The following is a 23,365-nucleotide window of genomic DNA, read 5'->3' on the forward strand; positions in this document are numbered from 1 at the left end:
GCCTGGCCACCAAGTCTGTGATAACAAAGGATAAAGGGCTTGGGGCATGTTAGAGTGACTCTTCCAGAAACAAGTGAGTAACATTTGAAGCCGTCTCATTGTCCATCCTCACCTCTTTGACATCCAGGCAATGACATTGTTACTCCGTCTTTATCCTTTGTCAATAATGCACATCGGACATAGCCACCTAATGGTCCTGTAAAACAGAACAACCGAATCCGGTATATGGACCGCCCCCACGTTTCTCAATGCTCTCAAGCCTCGATCCCGCCTCCTAGATTCGACGCTACCACGGCCACTCTAAGCTGCGCCAAACACAACCAAAATGTGCAGAACATTCACCATCACCTACATGCTCTGCCTACATATCCGAATCGACCACCAACCCTGCAGGCACTCCCGCAGTTTCCTCGCCCTCTTCCTCTCCGCGTGTACCGACGACGTCAGCCAAATCAACATCAACGATTTCTGCCTTGAGTGTCGCAAGTTCTGGGACGAGGAAGCCATCTCTGAGACTGCGAGGAGGGAACTGGCGCAGGCGTTTAGGATCGTTAATGCGTATCATGGTGAGCTTACACCGATGAAGGATGGAATTGGTGTGATCACGTTTCGTGAACAAGGTGAGATGGGTGAGCAGGTGAGTGATAGGAAAAATATGCCGAGTGGACATGAGATGGATGATGATGTGACGGCGGTGTGTATGTTGAATGCACAGTTTCATTGGTTGGCTGCTGGTGATGAGCCTGTTAAGCAGCATAAAGGTAATCCTGAGCAAAATCTTGAGTCACTACCACCGCTGCCTCAATCCAGACGAGGCTCCGATGCATCGACGTTGACAATCTGGCCGTCAAAGTTAGATGAGATGCCAATATTCGAAATAGATGAGTTCGGCAACGAGCTTGAAGTGCAGCATATGACTGCACCGCCTGCAGCACATCTGGTTGGACGTAGATACACCTATATGGACCAGATGGAGATGAAGAATCTCGAGGCACAATTGCCCGGTGCGGTCGATAAGAATGGATTTGAGACTCAGAGGGTTCTTCGACCCGCTGCCTCGATAGCGAATAATCTTCCACATCGGGGCTCTAGTGAGTTGGCGAAGCCGGATCGTAGCTTTGCTGAGCCATCGAGGTTGAGTGCTAACTTCTAACGACTTTTGGAGCTGTACAGTGGAAGGAGACGATAACCAGCCCTTTGGTTGAGTTAGATATTGAAGTCAATGTCTAATCTCCCCAAAACCTTTTAGGACATGAAGATCAGACATGACAAGTAGTTCGCAGCAGCGACTATGTGTCTGTGTCGGATCCATAATAATAAATTCAGGAAAGAGTCTGCTAATTATTAGCATTAGTCTTGTTTTGGCTGGGTAGGATCCTCATGACCTGGGTTATAATTGTAGCATCGAATGATATCTCCCTCATCTCTACTGGCATGATATTCGTACGTGTAACTTCCTACATCTGATTCGCGTTCTTCGATTTCCACAAGGACCAAGAAAAGGCGATGACGAGTTTTATGCCAGCAGCAATCCACAAACTCGTTGACATTCCAGCAGAACTTCTGCTTATCCAACCTCCAGCAATGCCCCCAATCAATATAAATATGACTGCGCCGATTCTTCGATTTCTTTTGACATTATCTCGCGCCAGTATGTGGGAATCACTCGCAATATCGCAATAAACGCTCGTTAGAACGGTCGTAGGTACTTCGTTGAACCCCAATATTCTAGATGTGACAATTTGTCCACCCGATTGGAAAGCCAGAAAGCCCAGGGGCAGTAGTTCTAGAAGGTTGACTTTCGATCCACTTTCCGTGACTATCCCATCGGGCTGTGGCACAACTCCAGCTTGTACAAGTATTGCGGCAAGGATTATAAATAGACTTTGAACGACGAAGGAGGTTGCGAGAGTGCCGCGAGCTTTTGGGTTGATGAGACGAGTGGATGCGAAAATGAAGCAACCGAGCAGGAAGGAGGTGATCGATACGAGCGATTTGAGCCAGCCGAAGGGTTTCGATTTCGGTTGATCAGATGCACCCAGCGCAAGGAAGATGGTATTGCCTGACACAATTAGACGTAAGTGGGAAAGGTCGAGGGAGTCATACCAGTTTGCATCGAAACAAAACAAGACCAGGCATTGTACGCGCTGCTGTCGCAAAGACCGGATACCAGACAACATGCTATAATCGGTATGTCTGCATATTCAATTGCAATCTCTCTATTGAAGTACTGAATAGCAGACCGCCAATTGCTTCCCTTTGACTTCGTTGTTGATCCAATGGAAGGAGAAGGAGGTTCAACTGTTGGCAGAGCATCCGTTGTTCCTTGATCTACTGGGCGATCCATGTCGGACATGCGGGAAAGAAAAGAAGTAGAGAATGAAGATATGACTTAACTTACAGAGCGAACGGCACGGTATTTCTACCGCGAACGGCAATCGGCAATGGATTTTCTTATTATATCAACCAACGCCAAAGAGATAAAAAAAAACAACACCATGACGACAGCGGGAACTAAGCTTCGACCGGACTAGGGTCTTCGGCAAGATCTGCATTGTCACGATGCATGGATTCGGGGATCAGACATGAAGCAACGACGGCTGTGACTTAGGTAGGTTGGTAGAAGGAGTAAGTGGAAATTACTTCACTTTTGATAATAACAACCCTCTTGAAAATGGTGCTTTCTCTTGAAGCTCTTGGCCCTTAACTTAATACCTGAGCGGTCGCTTGTCCCTTCGCTGCTCCTCTCGGCTGTTCGGACATTACTCAGCGCTCACGTGATACTACCAAAGGTTACTTATTACCTTATCGCCAATTTATCTCATAAATCAGACCCTCCTTTGGTAGTAATTCGTGCCACGCCCTATATATCCAGCCTTTAGCGTCTCGGTAAGCAAGTTAGTGTAAATTAGAGTAAATTGAAGTAAATAGGCTAATCAGATACTAGAGATAGAGCGAGCTTACGAATTCCTACCGGAGGGTCTAAGGGAAAATAGTAGTATTTTAGTAGTTTACGCTATACTTTTAGTGAGGAACAGCTAATATCGAACCACCTACTGCGACACAGTACTTCTACCTCTTAACTATAACTGATTATAATTATTAAAAGTGCATTTAAAAGCTCTTTTCAACCTCTATCGATTGTACTAGGCTTTGTTTATTACATTTAGCCTAAATCGCGTAATATTCCGACTTAAACACAATACCCGCTCATAGCGCTTCCGGTATAAGTAGCCTTTCCTTACTACTATCTTTACCCCTATTACGTGAAAGATAACCGCTACTTATGAGGCCTTATATCTCCAGCGAGCTTTTAAACCTCCTATCGAGTCTATTTAATATCTCTAGTGAGCTTTCGAACCTTCTATCGATTCCTCTACCTTATATCTCTAGCGAGCTTTCGAACCTCCTATCGAGTCTATTCAATATCTCTAGCGAGCTTTCTTTCCTACTATCAACCCTACCCCGCTTATTCTACTATGATTCTAATAACAGCTCTAGTAGAGACTCTACTAATAGCTCCGATAGAGGTTCTAGTAGCGAATCTAATAGCGACTCTTAGGGAGACTCTAACAGTGACTCTGATTCTACTAATACTATACGAGGAGGATTAGAGAATATATAATATCAGCGAGCTCTAGGCAGGATAAAGCTCTTAAAAGGATCTGTAGTAGAGCAGGTTTTTAAGGTTCTCAGGCACTATAAATAGTCTCTTAGGAAGTTCCTTACTACTTTTATTACAGAAGACGATTATACTTATAAGATATACTTGCGATATATCTATATAGCTAAGTAGCGTCGGAAGATACTTTAACATACTTTAGATAACATCAAGCCGGCGTTTAGTTCTATTCCTCTTAATTTACTACGCTCGGAATTTAAGGCCTTACGTCAGACTTAGTACTTTAGGCCTTTTAATATCTAAGGGATAGATAAAGGGATAGATATAGAGCAGGGTTTCTCAAGTATAAACAAAGCAGCGCTTATCTAGTCTACTTTACTTTAGTTGTTACTTCAAAACAAGCGTGCTTCGTGGAACACGTATAATTAAAGCCGAACCGCTTTATTAAGGTCTTTTCAAGGCACTGCTATTATAATAACTAGTATACTCTCCTTTACATAGTCTAAGAAGTAGTCTAACTATATATAGTCTTACTTAGACTTATACCTTCTTAGATCTAGTATAAAACGTCGAGTAGTCGAGGTCTTATCAGGTCTAGGTATATACTATTTATACTAGACTAGAAATACTATAATAAAAGAACTCGCGGCCCTTACTAAAGTATATAATTAAACTCTCTTAACTTTTATATTCTCTTATAATTATAAGTACCTATCTACTATTAGCCTATTTACTTTAATTTACTTTCTAGGCGACGGTGCGAGCTTACTACGCTCTTTATTCTCAGTTATCTAGTTCTCGCGTCCTACTACGTCCTATCCTCTCATTAGCCCACTTACTTTAATTTACTTTTTAAGCGAGAGTATAAGCTCGCTATCCTTATTCTCAGTTACCTAGTTCTCGGTTCCTACTATATCCTATCCTTCTATTAGCTTATTTACTTCAATCTACTTCTTAAGTAAAGGTGCAGATATACCTCTACTATTTAGCTAATCGATTAGCTATTATATCTTACCTTCTTACTAGCTTACTTACTTCCATTTACTTTAACTTACTTTTCATTTATTAATTCTCTCTACCTAGATTATAAGACTAATATATACTATAGACTCGTCTCCCTCCGCTTAGTTATAACCCCTAAAGTATTATTATCTATAATAATATTAACTTTCAAGATAACAAGCAGGATAAGGTCCTTAGTCACGTTAAGACTCAAGAGGCTATAACTATAGCTGCGATTATCATTTACCTAGAGATACTAATTACAGGTCTAATATAATCAATACATAACCCCACAGTTTCTCTCGCCTAGAAAGATATCGTATTTTCCCCTAGGATCAGTAGTCTTAATTATCCTTTACCCCTTAACATAGTCCTACCTTTACCGCCTGACTCGATATATTATTAATCTCTATTATAGTCTATTAGAGAGCGTATTACCCGGTTCTTAATCACAGATACTATCCGAGATCTCCATCCTACTATAGTATAAATAATATTCTAAGACAAGACAAGCTTATTTCTTTCTATACTAGAGCTCGATCTCCTTCTAGTCCGTAAGACGGAATACTACTAGTTTAGAGCTATATTTAAAAATAAGGGGACTCTTACTAGTACTATAGGAGTCTATAATAACATCTTCTAGCGATAGTTACACTTAGATCCAGATAAGGATTTTAAGTCTCAGCTATAGCTACTCTATAGAGATCAGCTTACTATATATTATATTCGCTTAGTCAAGGACGAATAACGGTACGCAGAGAAGACGTATAATCGCCGTAATTAGTATCTCGGTATTAGTATATAGTTCTATATCTAATATAACCTTAGGTTATCATTAATACGTATACACTAGATAATAGCGCCTGGAACTAGTGGAGGGGAGCATACTATTCTCGGAGATATAATATCTTAGGGCCGTACTACAATAGCTAGGGATAGTCTAAAGCACTACGTTCTAGACGCACTTCTCCCTTATAGCTTTAAAGCTCGTGTGCTAGCTATTCTTTATATATTATTATTAAAAGATTATCATAGCAAATATATTAAGACCGACTTCAGCTATCGCAAGGCTTATAATAATATCCTTTCTAGCTTTACACCTGATATATTTCTAATATATATCAAGTCTATTCAGCTCTAAGTTTTTACTAGATTAGCATAGGATAGTAAACAGCCTAATAGTACTAAGCACGAAGACCCGGGGTTTATAACTATATATCAATACCTTCAGGAAATTAAACTATTCCTTATAGTTAAGTAAGGAGTTAAGTATAGCGATATTAGTATACTTTATTATTATATAGACCCCTTAATTATTAATTTTCTTAGTACCTATTAAACCAACTACGTATACGAGATATTCCACTACTAATAGCTACTTAAAGATAGTGTTTATACACCAGAGCTTTAGCATGCTATACTTATATCTAGCCTAGTTAATTAGAAAGGCTGCAGAACTAGCTTTAAGCCTACTAACCTCTACCTTAAGTATCTAAATAAAGTAATCAAGATTGAGATAAAGTATTACCGGAATTCTACTTATAATACTAATATTACTTTTAATCGTGTTTATACTACTAATACTACTATTTATTATATACAAGTAATATTAGAGCGTTAATTTAGAGAGAATATACTAGGGGATCACACGTCTGCCGATACTTCTAATAATATTTTCAATAAAGTAATAAGACTTATAATAGATAGTCTCTCTTAACTAAGGGCAGGGACCTTACTAAATAGCTTATTTAAGTCAGAGAATATCCGTATAGTTAGTATAGGTCTATTAGTTAACCGAGTCGAGCATTTTAATCGCGTTTATACTTCTTAGGTATAAAATAAAGTAGTAATATACCTTGATAGCACTACTCGCAAGAGGGTAACAGGTACCGATTTAAGTAGAGAATTTAATACTAGCGATCAGGAGGATATTACTAATAATAGATCACTCGCGTATTATTTAACTATAGACGATAAAGTACCTAAGATAGAATAATATATTTATTATAGTATATCTAGTAGTAAGTGCTTAATTCTAGAGGTTCGAAGTATCAGATATCAGCTAATTAAAGCAAATAGAAGTAAGTAAGCTAATCAGATCGCATAGTAGCCGCGCCTAGCCTATGACTCTAATACTAATAAAGCGATAAGACATGGAATATAGGGTATCCTTAAGTAAGTTGAAGTAAATAAGCCAACTAGATAGCTTCGTTTCATATAGCTTAATCGACCCTCGATCGAAACCTCGCTCTATTTATAATACTCCCTTATAATAAATAATATAATTCTTACTTATATAGCTAGTTATGATATTCTAGTATTTAAAATCAGGTTTAGTAGTAACCAGGTAAGTAAATTAAAGTAAATTAAAGTAAATAAGCTAATTAATAACGCTCGCTTAGAGATTCTAGCTACAGATAGCTAGCAGTCTCTTACTACTATTATAGTATACTAGTAGCAAACAATACAATACTCGTTTATAATAGCAAATAATCTCTATCTAAGGCAGCTCGAGTAAGTTAGAGTTAGTTAGAGTAAGTATATCTTTATTCCCTTCTCCTTTCTCTTCCTTCTTTTTTTCTCTAAGTTAAATCCTATATTAAATCATATTATATCATATCATAGCACTAGCACTAGCACTAGCACTAGTAATAGCAATAGTAACAACAGTAGTAATAATAATAATAATAATAGCAACAATACCTTCCTAAGCTTAGGTGCTTTCGCACTAAGTTAATTTCCTAGTCTCAGAAGAGACTATTCTACGCCTCGCCCGCCCCCTCCCTAGAAGGACCACTAGACTTAGTAGTTTTTTATAAGTTAAAGAGCTCTCTTACACTTAAAGTCTATTACTTATATAATATAGTAGTGCCCCCGCTGCTGCCCCTGCTCTAGCTCCAGCTCCTGCCCCCGCCCTAGCTCCAGCTCCTGCCCCCGCTACTACTGCTCCCGCTCCTACTCCTGCTCCTACTCTAGCTCCTACTACTACCCCCGCCCCCGCCCTCGCCCTAGCTCCAGCTCCAGCTCTAGCTCCAGCTCCTACTCCTACTCCTGTTCCGGCTCCTGCCCTAGCTCCGGCTAAGGAGGAAGATAATAATAACTTTAGTAGTAGTAGTAGTAGTTAAGATAAGTAAGTTTACCTATATACCCTCTAACACTTTAGTAAGCGTTATTTAAGCGAGTATATTATTAATACTTAAAGTAGTAGCTTTAGTCTAGGTAGTAAGGAGGATAAGGATAAGGATAGGAATATAGAGATAGAGGATACTCCGGTTACGTAAGTATTATTAGAACTCCTTTTCCTATAATAAGTTCTAACTTATCTAAACACTTACTAACTTCTATAGCGTAGCTATAGTTACAGCTATACCAGCAGCTATTAGTGCTATTCTATCCGCCGCTAGGTACGCCTAGCAGCAAGCTCCTGTGTTCGTAAGAATACTATAGAGAGGTTAGGGACTTCCTAGCCGCGTAACTATAGCTTAGGACCCCTCTCCTCTAACTATAGTTAGAGCCTAGTAGTACAGAACATAGTAACAGCTACAAGTTATAGCAGGCCCTGCCCGGAACCAGCTGGCCTATATAGTTAGAATTATAGAGACAGATTATAGTAAGAGGGAGGTAGAGCCTTATAACTAGTGCGCTAGTTACAGCTATAAGTGTTAGAGGTATTCGTCCTTAGCTAGGGGCAAGATCTCTAATACAAGAGACGCTTATGCTCAGTGCTAAATCGAGCTATATAAAGGGGGCTATTCGCTCTCGAATTATAGTAAGAGGAAGCCTAAGTTAAAGGGCTCTTTCGATCCGCTAGATAGACTAAAGTCTATTCTACTAAAGCCTCCGGGCCTAAGTAGAGGACCTGGATCCTCTAATATACCGATTATAGTTTAAAGGTCCGGGGAATACTTAGGAACGTACCCCGGGGATAGCAACCCTTATAAATAACGCCTTGCACTTATATATTTCTTTTATTGTTTTCTACGCGTGTTACTTTATACGGGTTTCGGATCCCCGTCCCCCTAAAATAGCCCCTTAGGCTGGAGGCTTAGGAATATACCCCGGGGAGCGTAAACCTCATGAATAACGTATTATATAGGGAGTTTGTATTATTATACTTATTCCCTCTGCTAGTAAAGGTAGAAATACAATTACTTCTCCTGCCCTTACTATTAGACTCTCTTCTAGCTAACGTGAATATATCATATATTTATAAGAAGCACTAAGAAGTATATACTTAACTATTATAATAACTAAGGATACAGATAAATAGGTATAGGATAATCTATCGGAAAAGCTAGAGCTAAAAGAATATTAGAACAAGCGAATTATATAGCTATATAATATAAGATATATATTATTCCAAGGAGATTAGTATAAAGAATAAGAGTAGATCGACATTATTATAGTCTAGAGGCGCCTAAGAACTTAAGCTTCCGCTTAATCACTTAGGCCCCTAACTTCTGAAAGAAGCCCGCTAATAGAACTAATCCACGAAGGAAGGAAGCCTATCTTTAGAACCGATCTATCTATTAAGGAGTAGTAGATAACAGGGGAAGCTATAGTACTAAGGCTAGTATCAGGATTTAAGGCTACAGCTATCTAACTTAAATACAGCCTTACGCTTAGCACCGAACTAGAATACCCGTCCTATAGCTACTGAAGTCTGGGCTCCGGTACACTATACTATATCCCTTTACGATCTCTATCTATTTAAGAACAGATAGATATTAGGATATAGACCTAGGTCTCCCGGTCTTACTACTTCCTTATCTAATCGACACTTATCCGTTTAAAGGAATATAAGTAAGTAAGCTCGTAAGTATACCCTAAGGAAGAGGAAGTCGACTAGACTATCTATTAGGAAGCAGAGGTAGTTTAAGATAAAGTAATTAGCGTATATATACCAAGTATATCTAGAGATAGTCAGTTGCTCGGTCCTACCCTGTATTCAGACGTCTTAGGCGAGGCAAGCCAGCCTATTAATAGCTACGTTAAAATAAACAGAGTGAGTGGATCTAATTAAGGCCTTCTGCTATAAGCCTATCGCGATTAGTCCTTAGATAGGACTAGTCTCCTTGATAGTAATCGGACGATTTAATTAAGGTTACAAGGGACTAGTCCATATTATCCTAGTCTAGAAGGAATAAGGGCCTATTCCTTTACTAAGCAACTAGGGCCCTTAGCTGCCCCCTATACTTAAATATCAGTATTAATAGTTAGCTCACGATAGCATGGCAGTATAACAATATAGGATAATAGATAATAGGTTAAACAAGTTACAATAATTAAGTCATAGCGATACGTCTTACAGTGCGGCTAGTATAGAAGCTAGCCCCCGGCGCAGCATATGTAGATAACCTATATCGCGCTTATTAGCTATTACTAGAAATATAAGAGTAACAAATAAGAAAAAGGGATAATAGTTATCTAGTATAGAAAAAAATAACAGTCGTATAGCATAAATAAGGCAGCTTTAAATAATACCTAAAGCAAGTAAGTAGCTATACCAGAGGTCTATTAATACTCCTCTGTAATATTAGGTAACCCCTCTACAGTAGTAGGAAGTTAAGGTCACCCGTGGTATATTGTAAAAGGATAATAAGAGATAGCACCTCAAGTACTATTATAAACTAACCCTAGGCAGTATTAAAGTCTAACCTTAAAGTTCTATAAAAGTAGATTAGTTTCATAAAATAATAAGGAATATCAGAGTATAATATATTTACTAATATTTATAGGGCTACTTTCAAGAGGGAGGGGAGCTACTAGAGTGGCCTTAAGATCAATAGATAGAGCCGGTGTAAAGGCCTTAGGATAACAGATAAGAGCTATCGAAGTAGCCTTAATTCAGCGAAAGTAGAAAGTAAGATAAGCTATTAAAGTAGCCTTAAGATAAAAGTAATAAAAACCTAAGAATATGATTAGCTTAGTTAACTACAGTTAGAGAGAGTACTTCCTAAGTTAGCTAAGGCTATTATATCAGTAGCTTATAGCTTAATAGAGCTAAATAGGATTATTCCTGAGATACTTTGACTCTTTTACCTGCTATTCAGTAACTTAGAAAGACCGCGAGGGAGATAGAGTAGCTCGACGTTAATATATAAAGTATAGTATCTTACTATATTGCCTTTAGGACATAGTAGTATAAGGCTTCTAATAGTAGAGTTAACTAGTTACTAGGAGGTAGTAGAAGAAGTAAGTACTAGAGAGGATCTATTAGTGTATTTATCCGGCACTAGAGCCTAAGTAAGTGAGAAGGAGAACTACTAAGACAATTAGCTAAAGAAATAAGTGATAATATACTTTTAGGGATTAAAGACGTATAAAGTTAACACAAATAAGGAAGAATAAAAGCAAGAGAGCGTCTAAGAGAGGTGTTAAGGAAGAAGTGGAGTTATTAAAGTTATTAAAGGAAGAGGAAAAAGTAGAAGGAAAGAGGGGAGGAGGGGATAAGATTATATAGACATAAGAGGCAGAAAGGTTACTACCTAATTAACTAGTAAAGATCTCACCTCTTACTCGTTATAACTATACTTCACTTTACTAAAGTGAAGATATTCGCTAGTCTCCAGAATTCTCTAAGAGGGGTCAGAGACTTAGAAAAGAGTTAACTTCAGGAGGTATTAATTTCTAGATCGAAAGACGTATTCGCCCTCCGCTTAGTATAGCCTAGCAATATCTTAATTTACTTTAACGTACTTTAATGTAGCTCTATGATAAGTTAATTTACTTCAACTTACTTCTAGGAACTCTTAGATATCAGTCGCGGATATATCATAGGCTAGACAGAACTCTAGAATAAGTCTATATACTTTAATACTCATAGGTACAACTCGCTAATATCTTATTGCCTTATTATACTTATAACATAAGAATATCACTAGTTCTAATATATTACTATTATTTCTATATTATATAAGAGGATATAACAAAGTCGGTTTTATACAGTAGTAGTATATATAAAGTTACCTAAGTAGGTAGATACCAAGGTACTTTATACAGTAGTCTCACCTAGCACAGCTCTATAATAAGTTAATTTACTTCAACTTACTTAGAAATACTAATCGCCGATATCTTATCAGCTTATTATAACATGTAACCAGGGAACCTCGCTAGCCTTAATATTTCAATATCTTTGCCCTGACGTATATTCTTACTACTACAGTTTTATTATACTCCTTTCCTATAGTTAATTAGATAGTTATTCTGATACTTGGAAATAATAAGATTAAACAGATAAGCGCAGCTAATACCTTTAAAGCCTTCACGAAAGAACCGAGACTAGCGCAGTTGTAAAAGCCGTCTCTAGCGCACTAATCTAACCCTTACGGAAAGGATTAAGACTATATATAATATACCACTCTTAAAGCTGTATAGTATTATAGATACTACTTGTGACAAGCCTTCACTACATAATAAAGTCATATCTTTATGTTTAAAACGAATATTAAAGCACCTTTCCCTAGACTAAGACCGTACCCCTCGGGAAGAGTAAGTATCTACTCTAAGAAAGCTGATATTTAATAAAAGAGACACTATCTTAATTACCTGTACAAGCTTTAGTAAGAGTATTATATTTCAATTATATTATGTTCTTACTCAGCTTATCTGCCTCCAGATAACTCCACTGAATCGACTTAGTAAAGAACACCTTTTTAATATTAAACTACTCGGAGTAACTAAACTATATCTCTTAATAAACGAGACTAAGTATAACAACGATTTGCTATTACAGCATATTACAGATAGTATATATAATTATATTCTATTATCTCCTAAGCAAGCTATCTCTAAGGACTTCTATAAAATCCTGAAATTACCTAGCTTTAATAGCAGGGTTAGGCTTATAGCTATCGACGAGCTATATTTCATCGAGTAATAGAAGGACTTCCGAGTATAATTTACTATATTAGGAGAGCTCTGATTAATACTACCTAAAAATACTATATAGTTTAGATATATAGTAATACTGCCTTTAGATATATTATATTAAACACTTCATGTAATAGGCTTTAAGAAAGTCACTACGGAGCTATCGCTACACACGACTACTATTATTCGTACTTTAATCGATAGGCAGGATATATCCCTAGTAGTTGTACTTATCCCGCGAAAGAAACTTACTATTTTCAACTAACTGTACTACCTACTAGACTAAGCTATTAAAGTTGATATATAAGAAATTATACCTAAGAAGATTCCTAAGACGATTATCTTTATTAATAGTATTAAGTAATACGAGCAACTTATACGTTAGCTATAGCACTACCTTATATTAAAGATAGCTACTTAGTTAGGAAGACGTTATACGAATAATACCTTAGATAGTATTATTAAGATTATATAGACTTTCTACTCTCAGGTTTCTTAATCAGATAGAGATTTAAGATATAACGCTTTTTATATCTTAGGTTCTACCTATAGACTTATAATTACTATAACCTCGATAGGAACTAGGATAAATATTCCAGATATTAGATAAGTAGTAATATAGAAGTTACTAATCGATCTAATACTAAACGAGCTCTAGCAGCAAGCAGGATATAGCAGTCGAGGAGAAGGATAAACCTGCGAGGTATATATATTCGTACTATATTAGGTGATAGATAATAAAGGGAAATATCCAGAACTAAAAGCTATAAGTTCTAATGCAACTCTAAGTCCTAAGGTTTCGTTATAAAAGCCGGTATACTAAAACCTTCATTATCTGTTACCCGGGAATCGTATTATAATACAGACTCAGTCCAGACTCAGAGAGACTACTTCTATCAGCGAGGTACCAGATAATATATATCCGAGTAATATTAAATCAGTTGATAGTAATAAGAGTACTACAAGTAATACTAATAAAGCTGAACCGACTAATACTATAGACAACAGCAAGAGGCTTAAAGTATAGACTTAGTCTGAAATAAGATCTAGAGACAACCTACCTACTATATATAAAGAAGTATATAACGTAGCGTATTAGCGGAACATGTTACTAAAGCTCTTAGGTAAATATCTACTCCTAATCAAGAAGAGAAACCGTCCTTTAAAGCGTAACTATTATATAAGGTATAACCCCGACTTAACCCCCCCTTCGATAGAGTTACTACCTGGGTCCTATATAAGACTAAACATGCCGAGGAAGAGTAGCCGTAGAGCTTTCGCCCTCTAGATATTAAAAGAATAGTGTACTAAGTGTGCTCTTCTCTTCAACTCCTTATTCCTAAATAATCGTTTTTATCTAAGGCCTAAGATATTTATACCGAGCTTTACTATTCTTATATTAGCCGCGGTATATACTAATTAGAAGTCCAATTATAAGAAGCTCAGCTAATTAATATAGGATAAGTTAATTATAAAAGTTCCTTAGCTTGATAAGTAGGAATATAAAGAGAGCTAGAGAGTAAGCCTATTAAATAAGCTATTAACACTCCACGAAGTAGTTAAGGAGGAAGTATAAAAGGAAAGAATATTAAGAGCTACAAAGAAGAGAGCTAGTAAAGAGTACACTACTAAAAGTAATCGAACTAGTGATTCTCTCATACTTACTCCTAATATAACATAGTCTTCATAAGGTCCAGCGCTTACTACGTTAAATAATAAAGTACTACTGCCCTCTCCTTATACTCTACAAACTCTATCCCGTCACTAATTAATATTACTAATCCCTCTACGACTATCCCTATTAGTAAAGGATATAAATACAACGCTAATCCCAAGTCCGAGTAGGATTAATTAGTTACTAAGAGTATATCGATCGCGCTATTCGACTCCCTTACTAGAGCGCCCTTCAGTGTCGCTCATAGATAGCCTAATAATAAGATAAGCTATCGAATAGTAAATATAGGTATCCCCGAGTAAAAGGTATATATAAGAAATACCGGAAAATAAATATCCAGCTAATACTAAGGGGGGACTTAAGAGGACTAGCGAACAGCTTAGTCTATTACACCGATATAATAAGAGACGCTAAGGAGGAAGTACTAGTCAGCGAGTAGATATAGTACCTAGGGAGTAAGTTAAAGTAAGTAGGCTAATCAGAGACTTAGATACAAGGAAAAGAAGTAAGGTAAGCCAACTATAATACCAATACTTAATATAAGTACTAAATATCAATACCCGGATAGTAATCTAAAGTAAATTAAAGTAAGTAAGCTAATAGGAGATAAGATAACATATAATATAATTTAATTAATACTAAAAAACTAGAGTGCAGATAAGAAACCGAAGTAAATTAAAGTAAGTAAAATAGATATAAGGCGGTAGCTAATATCTACCTTAACACTTAAACTTATACAACTCTTATAAGTAACGACTTATCAAATAAAAAGTAATATAATATTACTTACTATAATTATCTTACCCTATTAAAGAGTCAGCAGTAATATCTAAGCGTGTAGTTAAGAAATAACAGAGGCGTTTCTAGCTGAAAAAGCGCGAACGTATAAGCGTAGGAACGCCTACTTAGCTATAACTTTATCAATTAACAAGCTATAATTAAAAGGATAACATAAGGCGACTCTATATACCTTTCTTATCCTCAGATATCAATTCGTATCATATAAGAATACATAATTAAGAAATCACAGAAGTATTTCCAGCTAAAAAAAAGTAAGCGCAAAAGCACAAGAACGCCTACCTAGCTATAACTTCATCAACTAATAAGCTATAATTAAAAGGATAATATAAGGCGACTCTATATACTTTTCTTATCCTCAGATATCAATTCGTATTATATAAGAATACGTAGTTAAGAAATCACAAAGGTGTTTCCGGCTAAAAAAAGGCAAGGGTCTATATCAAGTAACGCTTACTTAGATATAACTTTATTAATTAATAAGATATCATAAAAAGAATAACAGAAGGTAATCAGGTATATCTTTCTAATCCTTAGAAAATATTCAGGTCTATATATAAAAGTGTTATTAGAAAATACTAGGGAGGTTTCCGGTTAGACTATTCTACTAAGTATAAGCAAGAAATTAATACCTTAGTCTTAGCATATATACTTCACCTTTAAAGAAATCGATATAAGTAAAAATAAATATTTCATTAAATAGATAAATAGATTACCTACCGTCTATAATGTACCTAAAGTTATTTAAATAGTTATATATTAAGTTATAGTAAAGTAACTAAAGAATTAAGGTCGGCTTAAAATTAATCTCTATATAAATTAGCACTATTTTCCCTTAGACGCTTTATAGCGAGAAAACCTACCCGGACCCACGCGTTACCTAATTAAGCAGTAGCATAGCGCTAAAGAGTAAGTTAAAGTAAATAAACTAATAAATAGTCTATACGCAGTAAGTGGAGGTAAATAGACCAATAGCGATAATAGGTCTATACGCACCTAGGCGAGCGGTTTTCAAGCAAGAAGTAGCTATCTGAGATAATCGCCAATCAGCAATCAAAAATAAAATTCATGACCGTAAGCCCAACGTAGCCTAGTCATGTGAAATCCATGTAGAAGTTCGGCTGACAATCTGCGCTTTTTTGAAATTTGTTCGCAACCAACTTTCTCTGCTTCTCCTCTCTCACCCCTTCGTCTTTTGCCACGCGCGGCTGAGACTCCAAAAATCCTCACTTCCCTTCCTCTACAACCATCTGCTCGGCCAGATAAATCTCCACTCCAAAATCTCCGCTCTACCAGAAGTTGTGCCAGCTCTCGAATCGCAACGATCCCCTCGGCCACGTTCCCCTCCAAAAAACAACCCCGTTTCGAATATTTACCCAAACTTTCACCCACCAACTTCTCGCAATATACAAGATATCAGAACGAAACACCTCTTTGTCCGATCTCTGCGAATTCCTCGCTATATTCTAAAAGGGCGTTCCACGCTCAAGAATGCCCCACCACGTATCGACTCCCCGCACAATGCCCACCATGATTTCGAAGGCCGCTGGCCCAGCGCCAACACAAGAAGAGGTTGCCGGGTTGTTGGATTCTATCTTCACTGCTGCTACATCTGATGCTTCGGTGTCTGCCGCGTACGCTCTGTGTGATTTGTTCTTGAACTCCGTTGGATTCCGCGGATTGTCGCAATATGGTGTTCTGGCTGCTATCAAGAAGGCTGCTGCCGATAAGAAGAGTGTAGCAAGAAGAGAGTGTGCCCAGAACCTCCTGGGAGCACTCTTCGAGCGTCTGCCACCCCAGCAAAGAATCAGCGAGGTCATACTCATGGTTCAGGATGGTGGTATGGTTGCCTGCGCACTTGATGCTCTGGCAGATAAGAGTTCAGTTGTTCGCGAGTCTGCCCAGTACGGTCTGGATGAGTTATTCAAGAACCTCAGCTCAGAGGCTCTCATTGTTGGTCTTCTCCCAGCCCTCTCTACATACCTCGCAAAGGCCACCGGAAAGTGGCAAGGAACTGTCGGAGCATACAAGTTGCTCCAGAAGATGGCAGATAAAGCCAAGTTAGAAGTTGGCAGCAGCAAAGAGGAGGCAAACGACAAGGACATTCTGCGAGAGGCAATGGGCACAAAACTGGGTGGTTTGATCCCAATCGTGGAGGCTGGCATGCACGACTTGAAGGCCGAGGTTGAGAAGCAATCTGTTGCAACCATGAACTCCCTCACGACACTCCTTTCCAACGACGATGTTGCTCCACGAATTCCGCTCTTGATTGCTACTATGCAAAACCCGTCGACCGAGACCCAACAGAAGGCTATTCACGCCCTTTCCCAGACTACATTCGTTGCCATTGTTACGGCTCCAGTCCTCGCCCTTCTGACACCCCTCTTGGAGAGATCCTTGAACACTCCTTCGACCGCCCAAGAAGTACTCCGACAAACCGTCGTCGTCGTGGAGAACTTGACCAAGCTTGTTCACGACCCAGTCGAGGCCAGAACTTTCTTGCCAAAGTTGAGCCCTGGTGTAAAGGCTGTCAAGGATAGAGCATCCTTGCCAGAGGTCAGAGATTTGGCTACGAGAGCATTGGCTGTTATCCACAAGGCTATGGGTGATGATGATGGTAGTGCCGACAGCGGCGTTATTGAGCGTACCACCTCTGATGATGTTTCTAAGATTCTCGAGGCTGAGATCAAGAAGGCTGGTGGATTAGGTGGTGATCTTGATGTTTTCAAGATCGCCAGACCATATATCGGTACCATGGTTGCAGAGGATGTCAACCACCGCGAAGTCAACCGTATCTCCGCACGAGTTGCTCCCTATCTTGCAAACATTATGAAGGAAGACGGTGCAGCCGACAAAGTTGGGGCTGCTGTCCAACAGCACTACATCGATGAGGATGAAAAGAAGTACGGAAAGCCAGTCAAAGAGGATGATGGTGAAATTGAGATTGTCAATGCCGATTTCTCTTTGGCTTACGGAGGAATGCTTCTTCTCTCCCACACCAACTTACGCCTCCTGAAGGGCCACAGATATGGTCTTTGCGGTCGCAATGGAGCTGGAAAATCCACTCTTATGCGCAGTATCGCTACTGGAAAGCTCGAAGGCTTCCCTCCTCAGGATGTCCTCAGAACCTGCTTTGTCGAGCACAACCAGGGTGAGGATGCTGATATCAGCATTTTGCAATTCGTTGCCAAGGATCCCGCGATTGCAGATCAGGGTATGGACCGTATCTCCGACGTCTTGACCGAGGTCGGATTCACACCTGGTCCGCAGGGTCGCCAGTCCGAGAAGGTTGGATCCTTGTCCGGTGGATGGAAGATGAAGTTGGCTTTGGCTAGAGCAATGTTGATGAAAGCCGACGTTCTCCTGCTCGACGAACCTACCAATCACTTGGATGTTGCCAATGTCAAGTGGTTGCAAGAGTACTTGAAGAGCCATACCGAGATCACCAGTTTGATCGTTTCTCACGACTCTGGTTTCCTTGATGAGGTTTGCACAGATATTTACCACTACGAGCCAGGAAAGAAGCTTGCATGCTACAAGGGTAACCTTGCAGAGTTCGTCAAGCAAAAGCCCGAAGCTAAGAGTTACTACACCCTCTCGGCTTCGAATGCCCAATTCAAGTTCCCACCTCCTGGTATACTTACGGGTGTTAAGTCCAACACTCGATCCATTCTCCGAATGACCAACTGTTCTTACACCTACCCTGGGGCTTCTAAGCCATCCCTCCACGATGTTTCCTGCCAATTGTCATTATCTTCCCGAACTGCCATTATTGGAGGGAACGGTGCCGGAAAGTCGACTTTGATCAAGATGCTTACTGGCGAGACTATCCCAACCACTGGTCGTGTCGAGAAGCACCCCAACTTGCGTATTGGATACATCAAGCAGCACGCTCTTGAGCATGTTGAAATGCATTTGGAGAAGACACCCAACCAATATCTTCAGTGGCGTTATGCCAATGGCGATGATAGAGAGGTTCACATGAAGCAGACCCGTATCTTGTCCGAGGAAGACAAGGCCCAGATGGAGAAGCTGGTCGATTTGAAGGACGGCAAAGGTGGTCGTCAGATTGAGGCCATTATGGGACGTCAAAAATGGAAGAAGTCCTACCAATACGAGATTAAGTGGCTTCATATGCTACCAAAGCACAACTCTCAGATCTCCCGAGAGACTCTTATGGAGTTGGGATTCGATAAGTTGATCCAGGAATTCGATGATCACGAGGCATCTCGTGAAGGTCTGGGTTTCCGTGAGCTGTCACCAAAGGTCATCTCCAAGCATTTCCAGGACTTGGGTCTTGACCCCGAAATTGCCGATCACAACGAGATTGGTGGTCTTTCTGGTGGACAAAAGGTCAAGGTCGTCTTGGCTGGTGCTATGTGGAACAATCCCCATTTGCTCGTACTTGACGAACCCACCAATTTCTTGGATCGTGACTCTCTTGGAGGACTCGCTGTCGCTATTCGCGACTACAAGGGAGGTGTCATTATGATTTCTCACAACGAAGAGTTCGTTGGTGCTCTCTGCCCCGAGCAGTGGCATGTTGCGGATGGTCGTGTCACACACAAGGGAAACCTTGCTGTCGCAGCCGATCGTTTCGAGGACTCTAGCCGACCTGGAAGTGCTTTCAACAGCAGTGTTGCAAGCAGTGCGATGAGCAGTGTTGTCTCCAGCGCCAATGCCAGCGCCGCCAACAGTGGAGCAGAGGATAATGGTGGAGACATGAGCTTCAGAGCTAAGAAGAAGAAGAAGATGACCAAGAAGGAGTTGAAGGAGCGGGAAGTCCGAAAGAGGCTGAGACACATCGAATGGTATGATTTTACCACTCTATCATATATTGGTCATTTGCTAACCTGTATCCAGGCTCAACTCTCCCAAGGGAACTCCCCACCCAGTCGATACAGACGACGAGGCATAGACGTCCATGCGTCACTTTGTCGTACATAACGAACCAAAAGTTATTTACTCATTCATTCCGTGGTGGAGATGTAATCATGTGCGAACAAGATAGAGATTCCCTTAGAGCAAGCATTTGGATTGGGCGGTTTGACAGGCCTACGAAGTAGCCGTATAGAGATGTCTTTTGTCACTACATTTCGGCCCGTTTGGGCTTTTCGTTGCGGGATTCTGCATCACTTTTTGACATCAGAATGGCGTTCGCGTTTATAGACTGGGATTTGTTTGGGAAAGAAGGAGAGAAAGAAAGATGATTGAATGTGTTTGTTCATAGAGAGATACGAGTTGTATCAAATTGAATTGAGCCATAATCAGGGCAAATTCATCCTGCGATCTTGTCTCTTATTTAAATGCATGTGCTTGTATAATTTTATTTTTGTGACTACAAGGTTCATGGTCATTACTCTTTACAAGGGCGATATTCTCCTCTGCGGGTCTACAAATATCCTCAACTCCTCAAGCCCAATACTCAACATCATCCAACCTCCTCGCCACAAAACTCAAAAACTTAACCTCCGGCCCAATATACGACCCATCCTCCGGATCCATCCCCAACTCCTCCCACTCCTTCAGCTCCCCCTCAACCACCCACCTCGTCCCCGTCTGTCTCCTCCCCCGCCTTCCTCCACAACTCCCTGAACGTCTCCACCCCCTGCAAAAACATCCTATGCCTACTCTTCGCCGTCTCAACCACCTTCTCCCCACCCGTCTCCTGCCCCAACTGGAACCCAAAAACCATCGCGTTCGCCTTTGGCCTACTGAGTTTAACCAGCTGCTTCACGGCCGCGAGCTGCCCTTCCCAGCCCCACTGGTGCAGGACCTGAGCGATGTAGATGATGTCGAATGTCCCCTCTAGAGCGGCTAGTTCGGGGTTTGGAGCGAGGATGTCGCATTCGATGAATTGGGCGTGGAAAGTGGATGTGTCGCGGAACATCTCGAAGCCGACGTCCCAGTGGCTGGCGATGTCGACGCCGGTGAGGGACTCGGAGGGGGCGCCGTCGTAGACGAGACGCCGGAGGTCTTGGCCCAGCATGCAGCCTACGTCTAGGAAGGAGGAAGAGGAGGAGCTGTCTTTGTTTTTGTCTTTGTTTTTGAGGCGCGTGAGCGCTGTATCGTAGGCTGGGAGGCGGGTTATCATGGGCTCGACCCAGACGCCGACGCCGGTGCAGGGGTAGGTTCTTATGGCCCGGCTTTGTCACGCTGTGGGAGAAGGTTGAGCTTGGGTTTTTGAGAGTGCGAGTGCAGGAGATGAGGACTTACGATTCTGTAGATGTGCGGGAGGACTTCATCTGGTGGGATGCTGCTGTATTCCTCGAGCATTTTTCGAGCCTTGGCTGGGTGTCAGGATGTTGTGATAAACAGTGATAAGCGAGAGTGGAAAGGGAGGATTGAAGCGAACGAGCCTCGGGTGTTACTCTATGCTCGATGTTTTCCTTCCACCAGATGACATCCTTGTCATTTGTGAATTTCTTCGCATAATCCATCTCTGATTCTTTGCCATGGTCGATGGTCGTTGATCCTGCGGAGGCCATTTTGTGTTCTTGCACTGTACTTAAATACTGATTGAGTTCCTATGGAGATATCTGATTACTGCGGGAGAAGTTCATTGGTAAGTGGGAAGGAAGGTTTATATCGAATCTGGGATTGTCAGCTCTTGGATGGTCAATTACGTGATGTCTGAGCAGTAGTTTGCCCTCCTAGTTAAGCGTCAACTTTGGTCTCCGGCGAATTGAATGCCTGTTGAAGTAAGCTTCTGCTAATCTACCGTCTTTAGTCCCGGCAGATGTTTTAATCAGACGCTTTCTATTGCCAGGCACCATTTTCATTTGACTTGTGTTAATGCGGGGGGGGGGCGGATTAATGTTGTAGTCCTATCAACTAAGCTTTCCCCTAAATCTCAACTTGATGGATTCTCTACCCCACAAACTATCATCAATTGGGTCGATACCCAAACGGATCAAAACCGATTGCTGCGTCCATGATTTTCAACTAAATAACAGCTTACTCCCATTCTACTGATAGGAGGAGGATGGCTGCGGTCAGCACTAATGTATTCTTACGTGAATATAGCTAGAGACTTGACCTACGTCAGGCAAGCGTGAAGCCGGAAGCGAGGATCAAAACCACCAAGTTTAACCACGACATAAAGAGACCGACGAGATTCCCATTCCATCGTTCCCCGGCCCTTTTGATCTGGGTAACTTTTAGCAAGCAATATAAAAACACTCGTACGCCTGAGGATGCCCTTGTTTACGTGAAGAGAAGCTTGCATCAACGATTCAACTCGATCCCACCTGAAACGAAGGAGTAACAAGAAACTCTTCTTCCGCTGGCTCATATTCGTATCACAGACTCAACATAGTCCAATCGTCAATCCAATCTTCCAAGCTTGGACAACATGGATCATCAGCCTAAGAAAGAAGATGTAGACCGCATCGGAAACTACGCCCTCATGCTCCTCGAAGACCAAAACATCGACCGCCGAAACTGCCACCGCGTAGTCCCCTTAGAAGTCCTTTCCCTAGGCTACTCCCGCACCGGAACAATATGTAAGATTCTATACCCCAGCTCACCACTCCCATTCACACCTTCCTCACCCATAAGAAAACACCCGCACTCACACGCACATTCCCAGCAATGCAAAACGTACGCCCTCCGCATCCTAGCTTCGGCTACCCCAACCCCTACCCTACCACTTCTCCAGCGTCTACCTTACGCAACGTCCGCGACTGCGACATAACTTACATGTGGACCGACCGACGCCCTCCGCGCCAAATACAGTACGACGGAATTGGCAACCCGTTCAGCCGTCCTGGATTCGACCGACCAGCTTCTCGGCCACGTACGTAGGAGCCGTGACCGACGCATGCACCCTGTACGATTTTCGCCAAATTAAAGAGCTCATCGAAGCGTATCCGGAAGCTAAAATCGTGCTTGTAGAGAGCGATATTGAGAATTGATATAAGAGCTGAGATGGTCTTGTCACGGGGGCGTTCACGCCGGTTTTGACGGATCCGTGGTTTACGGGGAGCATTCAGAGGCTGGGTATGACGTGGATGCGGACGCAGCTTGGGGCGAGGACGCTGGAGGAGGCGAGGGCAAATGCGAGGGGTGTGTATAAGGTAGGGAGTATTATGAAGAGGTTACAGTAGGCGGGTGGCGCCGAAGAAGAGGTTGTTGGAGTATGAGTTGGGGAGTGGATGCATGGGGGCCGTTGTGTGACTTTTTGGGGAATGAGATTCCTGATGTGGAGTTTCCGCGTGTGAATGAGTCGGTTTCGATAGGGGTGATGTTTGAGGTGATGGGGAAGAAGGGGATGGTGAATTCGTTGGGGAACTTGGCGGCTGCTGGGGCCGTTGTGGTTTATTTCGCTGCTTGGTGGGTGTTGACTTGATGCTAGAATGAACACTTGAACATGAAAGCGTCACGGAATTTCGTGC

The 23,365-nt window shown here is 40.9% G+C and overlaps 6 protein-coding genes across 6 annotated transcripts; 3 read left to right on the forward strand and 3 right to left on the reverse strand.

Moving 5' to 3' along the window:
- Window positions 1–325: 325 nt before the first annotated feature.
- ONS95_002713 (uncharacterized protein) lies at window positions 326–1,153 on the forward strand (the record flags this gene model as incomplete). Its single annotated transcript, XM_058495985.1, has 1 exon — window positions 326–1,153. One exon carries the CDS (start codon window positions 326–328, stop codon window positions 1,151–1,153), a length of 828 nt encoding a protein of 275 aa, XP_058354714.1.
- Window positions 1,154–1,457: 304 nt separating this feature from the next.
- Window positions 1,458–2,347, reverse strand: ONS95_002714 (uncharacterized protein; the record flags this gene model as incomplete). Its single annotated transcript, XM_058495986.1, has 2 exons — window positions 1,458–2,062; window positions 2,107–2,347. 2 exons carry the CDS (start codon window positions 2,345–2,347, stop codon window positions 1,458–1,460), a joined length of 846 nt encoding a protein of 281 aa, XP_058354715.1.
- Window positions 2,348–16,009: 13,662 nt separating this feature from the next.
- ONS95_002715 (uncharacterized protein) lies at window positions 16,010–20,257 on the forward strand. The gene has a single exon (XM_058495987.1). It carries the CDS (start codon window positions 16,461–16,463, stop codon window positions 19,914–19,916), a length of 3,456 nt encoding a protein of 1,151 aa, XP_058354716.1. The 5' UTR covers window positions 16,010–16,460; the 3' UTR covers window positions 19,917–20,257.
- A 248-nt stretch (window positions 20,258–20,505) lies between these two features.
- On the reverse strand, window positions 20,506–21,063 carry ONS95_002716 (uncharacterized protein; the record flags this gene model as incomplete). Its single annotated transcript, XM_058495988.1, has 1 exon — window positions 20,506–21,063. The coding sequence occupies one exon, from the start codon at window positions 21,061–21,063 to the stop codon at window positions 20,506–20,508; it is 558 nt and encodes a 185-aa protein (XP_058354717.1).
- A 41-nt stretch (window positions 21,064–21,104) lies between these two features.
- Window positions 21,105–21,457, reverse strand: ONS95_002717 (uncharacterized protein; the record flags this gene model as incomplete). The annotated part of the gene is made up of 3 exons (XM_058495989.1): window positions 21,105–21,125; window positions 21,186–21,254; window positions 21,329–21,457. 3 exons carry the CDS (start codon window positions 21,455–21,457, stop codon window positions 21,105–21,107), a joined length of 219 nt encoding a protein of 72 aa, XP_058354718.1.
- Window positions 21,458–22,323: 866 nt separating this feature from the next.
- On the forward strand, window positions 22,324–22,775 carry ONS95_002718 (uncharacterized protein; the record flags this gene model as incomplete). Its single annotated transcript, XM_058495990.1, has 2 exons — window positions 22,324–22,474; window positions 22,561–22,775. 2 exons carry the CDS (start codon window positions 22,324–22,326, stop codon window positions 22,773–22,775), a joined length of 366 nt encoding a protein of 121 aa, XP_058354719.1.
- Window positions 22,776–23,365: the final 590 nt, after the last annotated feature.

The sequence above is a fragment of the Cadophora gregata genome (assembly GCF_030347475.1).
Source record: "Cadophora gregata isolate MNR1 chromosome Unknown scaffold_11, whole genome shotgun sequence".
Classification (NCBI taxonomy): domain Eukaryota; kingdom Fungi; phylum Ascomycota; class Leotiomycetes; order Helotiales; family Ploettnerulaceae; genus Cadophora; species Cadophora gregata.